Raw genomic sequence first — 12,376 nt, forward strand, 5'->3', positions numbered from 1 at the left:
ACGAACCTATGTATGTAATATATGACATTCACCCTTCAGATCTTGTGACCTAATAATCAATTTGACCAAACTCTCTGGTATTATGATTTCTATGGGCAGTACATACCATTTATACTTAGGTAAAGACAAACTATAGAACAATAAATTTTAGAAACACTTTAGAAAATACCCTACAGCGATGACAATGATCGAAGCTTCTCCTAGTTACTAGAAGAAATTATAATATAAAGCCGATATCTTACCTGCATAATAACGTTGCAATAGTCGTTAGCCTTGATGTTGTTGAGACCGACGATGCCTGCCAGATAGGAGTTACCATCGTAAGCGATGCATTGCTTGCTTGTGGTGTCCAACTGTTCGATCATAGTACGGGTAAACACTGGGTTGAGCACATACTGCAACATGGAAATATAGGAAATGTCGAGCTGATACTCGCAAGGACTAGATGGTGATGTCTTAATCATCTATCTCAATTCATTCAAACACATAATATCAAGTTTTAGAGTCATATAGCGATTCCGGTAAAGAGACATAAATATCGCAGTAACTTAATTTTTACTCCCAAGCTACAATCTTAAAGAATTGTGACTTGAGAATTTTACAAAATTTACCGAGTAACAATCTTTTCTCAATTTAATTTATGCTAAACTAAATTTCGGACTTCTCCCTCGATTTGTCATTGTGCTATGAAGAGCTCAAAAGCTGACGGTTACACTTATTGTACTGATGTCTGGGTAATCTATATACAGTATATAAATCTCAAAATCCTTGTAAATGCAGTTCAGTTTGTCCAGCTATAGCTATTAAAATACTGGAATTAAATATCCGTACCGCACATGATTTGATCTCGGAACCTCCCGTTCACCAGGCATACGCCTTACCAATTTAGCTGCGCGAGATTGATGGATTCAATGGCCGATATATTTCGCCATGTGGGTGAAAATACGCTACCGCTCTTCATGACAGCGCAACATAATTTTATTCCTGCTTTCCCGTGAGAGCAATTAGTTAGCTCTTATTAGTGAGCTTACTCAAAGTAGCCATTAGCAATGTGCCAGGCAACTACATAACCTTTCATTTTTATAAACTGATTTTTAATACCCGTGCAATGCCAGGCATTCTGCTAGTACTTCAAATATAGCCAAAATATGAGAGATGTATCAATTGGCTATATATTTCTTGGGCAACTGACATGGACAGTTTGCATGTAGTTTGTGTAATATTTAAACGGGTTCATGAACAATAAAAATTAAAGCGACTGCCATAGCAATATAATATTTCCATAGCGATAAACAGGGGCACGGAATATACTGTAATAACATGGAAGTATGTTTCCAAAAAATTAAAGCCATGACAATGTTCATAGTAGACTTATTTTGATGACATATTTTAGTTTATCTTAAACAATGTTTTACAAAATCATCTGCCAATAAAAATGAATAGAGATACGTAATGCTGCAACTTCAACACATTAGCCGATATCTACTACAGCAACGATAGCAACTATAGCAAGGATAGCAACTATAGCAAGGATATCTACTACAGCAACGATATCAACTATAGCAAGGATAGCAACTATAGCAAGGATATCTACTACAGCAACGATATCAACTATAGCAAGGATAGCAACTATAGCAAGGATATCTACTACAGCAACGATAGCAACTAGTCATGCCACTTCGCATGTATTTTTCTTCCGAGTGTTTTAACCGCGATCAAGTTTTGTCGATTTTAATCTTGAAACATACTGGCGGTCAGATCATATCAAAAGGCAAAAACAATCACAAATGATAGAAACATACTGATCCTTTCTGATAAAATCTATTAAAATTTTGTGTAAGTTCATCTTCAACTACAAAAATCACAGATAATAAACAAACAGCCCAATTTTAATCGACTTCACGTATAAGATTCTATACAAAGTTTCATACATCCTTATCTCTCAACAATGTCCACCCTGAATTACACAATCAGGAGTACCTAATATATTCTAAGGACTTATACTTGGAAAAAATCAGCAATCCAGTGGCTTTATATAATAAAAGATCACTTTTACTATAAAAAGCCAATTTCACAAGTAAAATTTCACAAATTTTTATACTTGTGAAATTTACTAGTTACTAGTTTATTTGTGAAGAAACGCATGAATTTAAAAGGATTGAGTGAAAGAGAAAACAACTCACAATGATGTCATCAAGAGAAGAATCTATGATCTCATAATTATCAGGTAGACAATAGAACTTGTGTGTTTCGAGGTTGAGAAAGACGTGGTGTCCTTCGAGTACACTATGAGTGTAGGCGTGCGACTTTTGCCCTCGGCCCTGGAAATACTTGCCACAGACGAGGCAAGCATAGCAGTTGATATGAGACAGCGAAACAGAGCACAGCTTCTCGAAATCAAAATCAAGCACAGACCTGAAAAATATATCAATAAAATATGCTGCCTTGTATCTTACAAACATGTACACCTTCTCTGTATGAGATATGGAATGATATAGTGAAAAGCATTTAACAGATTGTCCAGTTAACAATGCACTGTCAGTGTCACCACTGAAGCCTTTCATGAATTATACATTGTGACAACTGAGAGTTACCCTCTCTCTCATATTGGTTAGAAGAAATATCAGCTGTTAAATAGCACTGGAAGAATTTGAAATACTTTTTATCTACTCTGGCTAATAAAAAGACCTTAATGCTATGAGCAATATATTTTGATATATTGTAATGGAAAATGGCTCTCTTGGTTAAAAGATATTTATTAATAGTACTACTTGCGATTCTAAAACAGCAGTAGCTGCCAGATAAGTGCCTAATCATTTCACTCGAGTCATATAAATTCCGGCAAACAAATCCCACAAAGAGGGATGAAAGTTACCTACCGGTTAATAGTGTCCAAGTATGGACATTGCCTGCTCCTTGGGTCAACAGCAGCACGTTTCTGTTGCACAGTCACATTTTCTGCAAATCGAAAATGCATATTGATGTATAGGGTTTAAATAAACATTATATTGCTAACAGAGAATATATACAAGATTGCCAATTTAGCAAAGATACCTTCAGAAAAATAAAAAGGTTAGAATGTGGTTTGACATGTTCATTGAATGATGTAGCTATAAGGCAACATCACTGCCAGACGAGACACACGCACAAGTTTTTAAACTAGTCTTTTAATCTAGGCAGTACTAAACTGAAGGTGTTACACTCCCATTGGTTGAAAAAGTGACTACAGTACATATTGCACAATTTTATTAAATTGTTATTCATCTAATTTAATAACACTAAATTTGATGAATTTTTATAAGTTTGCCAAAGACAACATGAGTAACAAATTAAAAAATCTTTTGGAAGAGTATATCAAATTTTACATGATAATTAAAGGTTTTGTAAAATTTTTTGCGAATTATGGTTTTGTGAGGGAACAAGGACATTGTCACCTAGGCTTAAAATACAGAGCTTGATTGGTCTTTCGAGTTGTGAGAAAAACCGATTTTCTGCTATGAATGGTCGCCATTGGTGAAACCGAGTTTCCTATCATCAGCCAGGATTTATGAGATAGTCAAGTAGATATAGGCGCGTTACAGTAGAAAAAAGTCATATCTTCAAAAGCTACAGAAAAATCTTGCCAAAGTCTTTGGAACTGCGAGAGCGGACCATGCAAAAATGATGATGAAAAACCATACAAAGTGAAGAGATCACAACCATAAAACTTCTTAACCTATTGTAGTTAATGAGCGAAAGGGACATAAGCAGCTCATATACATGTAACAACAGCAGACACACCAGAATACTAGGTAAGGTTATGAACAGTCTCATTCCATAATAGTTAACTCTTGTACATAAACGTGAAGGCTAGATGTTCAAAATCTATGAATGATTATCTGTTTTATCTACTGTAGCTGCATCAACCAGTGTACTTGCCTAGATCAATTTTAGAGGTATTGCTTTGTTTGCGTGTGTATTATCATTGTGGCAGTGCTAACTAATATATACCTTCAATTTAAACAAGTAAAAAGAATGATTTAATTTTGCAGACAAAAAATTACTAAGGAGCTGAACTGACGTTTTTGGGCATTCGAGAAGCAATGTTTGCAACAAAGCAAACTATTGATGAAGGACTGCAACGGGACAGCAAACAGGAAGGACAGCAACGGGACAGCAAACAGGAAGGACAGCAACGGGACAGCGAACAGGAAGGACAGCAATGAGGAAGGAGTAAGAATACACATGCTGGCAGGTCATGATAATCTTTGCCTAGAAGAAAAGCTTACACGACTAAAGGTAGGGCCACACGTATCGTGTAATTTCAACTAATCTGGGAAATTCCATTCGTACGAAATTTCTGACCTGCCACACGGAGTTTCCCCACCACGGATTCGTACGAAACTAACTTTCAACTAGCCAATCAGAACGCGGTGATAAATTGAAGCCGATTCCGTTTCAATCATTTGCCTAAGAAATCACCATGCGCCAAAAAAACGACCTTCAACATTCAACTAACCTTTTCAACCGACCAATCAAACAACGATTCGTAGGAATATCTGACGTTTCGTCCAATTCAGGATTCGTTCATCATGCGCAACCAACGATGGACGAATTCGTCCAAATGTCAATTCGTCCGAATCGTTTCGACCAAATTTCGCCGATTTCGTGAGAATTTTGTCTCGTGTGGCCCTACCTTAAGTCTTAATTGACCTGTTGATAGAAGGGTCAAGCATACTGCTTGTTGAATCTGGCACCGGAAGAGTCTTAACAACCTTGCAAGCAAAACAAAGAAGCACGGAAATAGATGCTTTTTTACAATTATTACAGTAGCTTGCACTGTAATTACTGCTTTTATATTTTTTGACTTCAACAAATTATAAATTATGAATGGACGATGGATTCAATTGTGATGCTTCTTGTTATAGAGCAATGTTAGGTTTCAGTAGTCTGAGTTACCAGCACACTTTCATTTATCTGCAAGCTTTGTTACTGTAAAATACGAATGTACTACTAATTAATCTATTCTTCCTTATTAGCTAGTGTCACCAACCTCAATAGGTCCTAAACATACAAATAGATCAGCTAATAATTGTCAGAATGCTCATGTTCAGACAATAAATCGTATAATTTCACTAAAGAAAAAATTAAAGACAATAATATCGTCTGATTTTTTTGTTCAAATTTTATATAGCCAACAATGCAAGATAAACCTATTTAATAGCAACTCGAGTGAATAGCAGAACATTGAGCAAACACTGATGTGACTTCGCGATGTCGACAATAAAACCTCAACAATAGTTTAATGATTCTGCATTTCTTAGCTTGTTCATGAACAGCAAACAAACTTTCAACTCTGAGAAGCACTATTATAATAAGCTTAGAACGTCTACATAACTTCTCAAAGGTTTGTATAGCTATTAAGGCATATATTCTCAAGTGAGCAGCTGTTAAACTATAGTAATGCTGGCCTTGTATGATATTGGTTGTTCAAAAACCATTTAACCTCGGTTTGAGAAGTTGTGTGCAATATGTTTTTGTTGATTGTGTTAACCGTTTGGTACTGTAAAGTCATTGATTGCAATCGTAATGTATTTGTTAACTATAGCCTAAATATCGCTTATGATTATGATCAGTTTTTGACAGCAACTTATCTAAAATCTGCTCTATTCGTTTTATGTGGATCCATCACTACCAAACAATGTTTGTCAAATTATCAATAACTTATAAAAATAAACACACACAGCCTACATCCTATCCTTTCGAGTGCCATAATAAAAAGGCTTACTAAATGCCTCATCATAACACAAGTTTAATACTTTGAGACAATAACTTCCCTTGTGATTGTTCATAGCTTGCCCTGAAAAGTTTCAATGGGTTTTACACAGACTGATGATTCGAATAGTAAGGTTTCAATCTTAAACTGAACTTTTATAAAAAAAGTTTCACATGTTATTGAAATCAACAGACTCATCAATGTTAGTCACAGACTTTAACGAAAAATAAATGCAAAAACATTCATTGCCTTCTCTTGAACTTGCGAATAATATTAACAAAAATAATAATTTTAACTTAAGTTAAAAGTTCTGAGTAAATTGAATGTATTAACAAACTTCATGAAGTAGCTACGTAATTTTTATGTAAGTGCGAAAATTGATAGTGTTTGTGTAAGTGAAAACAATTGAGTAAATTATCAAGAAAAAACAATACATATAATAAACACATAAAACGAACATGCATTTGTGTAAAAATAGGTCTAAGTATCTCTAACACTAGAGTTGTCAATAAACAATAACGACAAAATAAGTATTTATATAAAAATACTAGTCGAATGCTCGGCATTGCACGAGTATTAAAAACAGCTTATAAACAGTGGCAGGTAATGTAGTTACCTGCCACTTGCCATAAGCCTGCATGGCACATTGCCAATGACTTTAGTGACACTGCGGCAAATCGCAGAGTCCTATGCTATTTTAATCTAAATATCGACTCATATCGCAATCAATGAATCAATTGCGTCTTGCAGAGCACAATGGGTTAGTTTATCGCCTAGTGAACGGGAGGTTCTAAAATCAAATCCAGCACAAAGCGAATCTTTCATTCCTAAATTTAAATAGCTATTGCTGAACAGACCGAACGATGGACTTTGAGAATTATATATATGGACTATTAATGAGTTAGTTTTTTCCTGATATGGCAAGGTGGCCACTGGTTAGAGAGACAGACTGTGAAATGGAGAATCCAAGTTCAATTCCCTAGCGAGGCAATTTTATTCTTGTCGCTCCAAGCGTGGCTTTGGGCAGACGAACAGTGCTCTTATAATGGTATAGATAGAAGAACAAGTGCGGCATTTGTAGCATAAATGACAGTGAACAATTACAATACTGACGATCGGTATGCGTTGCAATATGTACAGAATTGCTACATGTTTCAGATTTATGTTATACAAGCGAAAACAGGTTTTTAATGGGTGAATTAGTCGTATTTTGAAAAAGAATACTCAATCACACAAAAAGGTAAAGCATCTGAAATTTAAGGCACAAAAAACTATTTATTTCATTATATACATACACTTACGGATTTTATAATGAAACCAGGGCTAATTTCCACATCCAAAAACCCTAAAACCCGAAAAAAAATGTAGGGGAGGGTGAGGCATATTGCAACAAAAAACGCATCTTTGGCTATATATTTTTACTAAAATATTGGAATATAATTTTAATATACAGTCAAACATGGATAACTCGTCCACGGATAGCTCGAACACATGGTTAATTCGAACATTTCCTTTGGTCCGTTCCCACGTAATGATAAATTGCTATAGATAACTCGAACTCAACACTGTTAATTCGAACTGTTTTTTTGCCCAACGGTACCGAAACGGTTGTTATCGCTTTAGAAAATCACTTTATTCAAAGCCATAGAGGTAAACTTTATCTTTGCGTAATTCATAAGCGTCGTTATTACCACCATCGGCAAAATATTTTTGTCAACGATTTTTCTAAAAGTTTGGTGAAATTTGATTTATACTGCGATACGATGAATAGCACGGGCTAGCCAGGTCACGCGCGCAAGGATTTTCGCCACGCACATACAAAACAAAAATCGCATGTTGTTTTGTATGTGCGTGGCGAAAATCCTTGAGTGCGTGACCCGGCTAGCCCGTGATGAATAGTTTTCCGACGTTGATTCCGTGTTGAATCAACGTCGGAATGTTGAATGTTTAAAACGTCTTAAAAAATGTTGTAATTAAACGTATACGTTGTCTGAGCTACAAAAAACTATTCATCGTTTGACCTGAACACAGAATACGTGTGTACATTCAATAAGTATCTATTAAAAAAGCATGAGTGATATAGAATGTATCGTAAAACCTCGTAAAACTTCTAATTGAACTGCCTCGGAGTGTTGCTCTTAACGAATCCCAGGTAAAGTAAGGTAATCTGCATAAACTTCAAGACAAAACGGCAAAATTGATCGTGGGTAAAACCCCAAAAAAAAAAAGTCTTTTCTTTTGAGCATTTCAACAACGATCAAGTTTTGCCAATGTCAATCTGAAAAACGTCCTGGCAATAACATCACCTCAAACAACAAACCAATCTCAAGTGATAGAAAAATCTCTATACTTTTTCATGAAAACGTTTTAAACTTTACATTAGAAGCATTTAATTTGAAACAAGCCATTTGTGCTTTTGATTTATATTATAGTTTGTATATGTACACGTATCTACTAATAAATAAGTAAATATATGGACTTGTGACAGTGCTCTGATAACTTGAATGCTCTGATAATTCGAACACTTTTGCTCGGTCCCTTGAAGTTCGAGTTATCCATGTTTGACTGTATATTTCTCAAAGTATGTGTGCATGTGAGCTGTGTGTCCTTCCGGCTATAGTTATTAAAATCTTGGAATAAAAAATCTGTACCAAAAAGGATTTGATCTACTACCCTACCTTTCACCAGTCTAACACCCTACCCAATAGACCACAGAGAATGAGTGGTTAGCCAACTGATATAAGTCGTGATATGAGAGCTCACACTCAATGGCTTTGCATACCACACAGGGTGATTGCGTAAGTGTCATTAATTAGTTTACTAAAATTTTTCATTGGCAATCTGCCAGGCTAATAGCAAGTGGCAGGCAACTCTCATTACTTCTCATTGTTTATAAGCTGATTTTTAACATTAGGGCAACGCCGAGTAGCACAGCTAGTAGTCTCATAAGATGCAGAAATATGTTTTACATATGTTTGCCAAATGCCAATTCTGCTGGTTGTATACTTTGGAAAATATCACAAAAGTACTAATTGCATAATGGGTATGTCAATGTGCCCCGGTAGGAGGTACGTTGAAACACCCTATGGGGCATATTGAAATGTCCTTGACTTTCATACAAAATTTTAGTTCTAGAATTGTGTTTTTTAAAATATATTTTTAGCCAAACAATTCAAATTTCCACTGAGCAAGAAAAACTCGAAAAGAGTTGGCTATGAACTTCAGAACACTGTGTACAACAATCATAACAAACAAACTTCAACAGTACAACAAAACATATATATACATGTTGATCGAAAGATCAAACTTTTCTATTTATATGTTAGCATTTGCAGTCATGATATTAATATTGTCCAGAAATTTAGCAGTTCATCGTGAAGATTAACTTTTAACTATGTCAGCAAGGTTTGTATTAAACTGCAGCTTTAATGCTACTCGAGCTATTCCCCTCCATAAAAATAAAGGGGTAAGTTGAGACATGTTGCAACTTGCCCCTCTAATTTTATCATCAAAATATGTTGCAACTTGTCCCATACCCTTGGTGTTTCAACGTGCCCAAAATGGCTCTAAGTAACCAAAATGTTCACCCCAACTTAGGATTCTGTAACATCATGAAGTTGGTGGGCGCATTGTGAAGAGAACATGGCTATAGCTGCCTCCACTGCAGGGTTGAAAAAAATCATGATTTTTTAAAAAAATCGGACTTTTGTGATTTAAATTAGATTTTTTTGACTTGAATCGATTTTTTTAAAACATAAATTACCAGCTTTTTTTTCGTCACTGCTAACATAATGTTATTTTATTTTGTTGAAGTGTGCCACATGAAAACATTAGCAACATAACAAAACATTTTTGCATCACTTTAATTTATTAAAATTTGTTTTTATTTTAATTTTGACCAAGTTGTGCAGTTCATATTCACAGTAAACCCTCTATAAGTCCCATTTTTTGAGGGTCAGCCTTTGAGATAAGAAAGTTCTGAAGAAAATAAACTAAACATGATATTTTAGGATAATTTAAATCACAGCCTTTGACATGGAAAAAATCAAAAAAATCAACAAACATGATTTTTAAGATGATTTAAATCGGCTAACCCTGCTCCACTGAATGGTATGGCATTGGATGATGTACAAAGAAGATATGCAATTCTCTAAATTTTAATATAAAAATCAAAAAGCAAAAAACTACCAATAAATTTTACAAAATCATGGCTCACCTAAATTGCTGTTCTTTTTATTTCATGCAATCAAAATATTTCATAAAATGATCTAGAAAGCTCTTTATTTGGTGAGGTAAGAACTCAAAATGATGTGAACGAGGAAGAAATTTGAGGTGTGTTTCAACGTGCCCCACTCTCCCCTAAATAAGAATAGGGTGCCCATTTAAAAGATTTACAACTTAAAGGCTTGAATAATAAAGAATAATAAAATAAATATTAAAATAATAAGGCTTTAAAATAAATAATATTTTAAAGCCTTCGATCACGATTATTAAAATACTGTTTCATCTAAAACCAAGTGCTATTATGGTCATGTTGGCAAGCTGAAACCACCAAAATATTAGAAAGTACTTGGAATGTATCTATAGTGAGTTCATCATACACCTTTTCAGCAGCTACATTTCTTTAAACCAATATAACAACTAAATTTGGTAAGAAATCAGCATAACAAACGCCAACTATTAACTGTTGAAATTAATTAGCTGTTGCTGTCACTACCTCCATTGTTGTAGTATGAGGAAAGCTCAGTGTATAAATGAAAAACTTATTTTTTGGATAGAGGATTTTTTATCGAACCGAAGGCAATTTGTTTCCGTGGAAGATGCCAACTCTCCATTTTGTCCAATTAACTCAGGAGTGCCCCAAGGGCCAGTTATGGGACCCCTTCGTTTTTTATTGTACGTTAATGACTTGCCAGACCTTATGGTGTCAGAATGCCGACTGTTTGCTGACGATACTTTTTTATTTAATTCCCGCGTCAACAAAGCGGTATTGCAACAAGACCTTAGGGTACTCCAAAAGTATTCTAATGAGTGGCAATTGACTTTTAATGTTTCTAAATGTGCTGTTCTTTCAGTTGGAGAGTCGAATTCAAAAGCAAGTTATTTTTTATGTGACCAACGTTTAGACAATGTTGATTCACATCCATATCTTGGCATTGAGTTGCAAAATAACCTGAAATGGGAAATTCACTATGTAAAAATAATAAGCAAAGCTAATAGAACATTACATATGCTAAGGAGAGTTTTAAAGCATGCTGACACAAAAACTCGGCAGATTGCTTATTTTTCTTTGGTGAGGCCACTTTTGGAGTACGGTTGCACGGTATGGGACCCGTTTATGAAAAAAGATATCAAAAGATTTGAGAGAATACAGAACACCGCTTTAAGGTTCATTTTTAAACTAAAGGGGCAAGTCAGTTTTACAGAAATAAGAGCAAATACAGGGATCGAGAGTTTAGCTAAACGGCGAAAAGATATTAGGTGTGCATTTTATTTAAAAGCAGTGGAAAGGAACTTTACGGTCCCTGATTTTAAAAATACTATCAAGCACCACAACACTCGACAGAAAGCAGGTCTGTTTGTGCCAACAATCCGGACAAATACGTTTTTTAATTCTTTTTGGCCGAGAACAACTCGAAACCTGAGAGGTTTATAGTAAAGAATTTTTGTAATAAAAGAGTTCCTACACCTTTCCTTCTTTCTAGAAGGGTGTAGTGGGAAAATTTTAGATTAGATTAGTGTAGTGGCAAGCTGTTATTAATGCTTAATGCAAATATGAATTCTTTAAATGAATTCAGCTAACGAGTGAGTTTATGGTAAGGCAAAAATTTACCAATTCAACACCAACAAACGCATTGGATAAATGAAACAAGCACGACCGGCGTAATTTGGGACACTGTACTTGTTATTTTGACAGATATTTGTTGGGTAATCATTTTAGTGGTGGGTTAGCCTGAGACATGTATTTGCTGCAGTGATGCTATTACTCAAATACATGATGGCATGTGCCCCAATATGAAATCTTAGCACAATCAGCAACCGATAGAATGTCAGTGAACTGTAAACTGATTAAAAATAATCATGTCTTAGTAAAATAATTTTCGCAGTTGCTGGAAAGCAACTTATTATCACTTATTATCGCATGAGTTATGAAAGGTGTTTTATACAATCAATAAAACACAAAACATTACCTTCTTCAGCAGAAAATTTTCTTTTCTGTGTATTCACTTCTTGCAGCAATTCGGACATGTTTGTTTTGCAGAGTGCGGCGTAAGAAGTAGCTTTAGTAAGTTTTCGTATTTAGTTTGATAGCGTAAACAAATTACGTACTTCTACACGTAAACGTCAATTCGCTAACTTTACCTGCAATTACGCTACAAATAACAATATATTCGCTCTTGGCATAACCTGTGAGGCAAATTTATGCATACTTTTACATCGTTAAAGTTAAACAAGTCGCCCATATTTTACAAACTAAGGATTTAATGCACAGGCAACTGCGATAGAAATGACTCCTTGACGTTTTGTTTCACAGCTTATAGTTCTATATAAGTATAGTGATTCCTCGTTAGTTTTTAAGATCAAGTTGCATTATTTGCCATTATTACTGAGAGCAGAAAC

At 34.9% G+C, this 12,376-nt stretch overlaps 1 protein-coding gene across 1 annotated transcript in view; it reads right to left on the bottom strand.

The window, feature by feature from the left end:
• Window positions 1-12,047, bottom strand: part of LOC137396769 (ubiquitin carboxyl-terminal hydrolase 39-like) — a 36,710-nt gene extending 24,663 nt beyond the window's left edge. Inside the window, exons 1-4 of the mRNA XM_068083083.1 lie at window positions 11,947-12,047; window positions 2,880-2,958; window positions 2,184-2,415; window positions 243-395 (exon numbers count right to left, since the gene is read on the bottom strand). Coding sequence (XP_067939184.1) covers window positions 243-395; window positions 2,184-2,415; window positions 2,880-2,958; window positions 11,947-12,004 — 522 coding nt within the window. The 5' untranslated portion in view covers window positions 12,005-12,047. The remainder of the gene's footprint in view (window positions 1-242; window positions 396-2,183; window positions 2,416-2,879; window positions 2,959-11,946) is intronic.
• Between the last annotated feature and the right edge of the window lie 329 nt (window positions 12,048-12,376).

The sequence above is a fragment of the Watersipora subatra genome, chromosome 1, assembly GCF_963576615.1.
Source record: "Watersipora subatra chromosome 1, tzWatSuba1.1, whole genome shotgun sequence".
In the NCBI taxonomy this organism is placed as follows: domain Eukaryota; kingdom Metazoa; phylum Bryozoa; class Gymnolaemata; order Cheilostomatida; family Watersiporidae; genus Watersipora; species Watersipora subatra.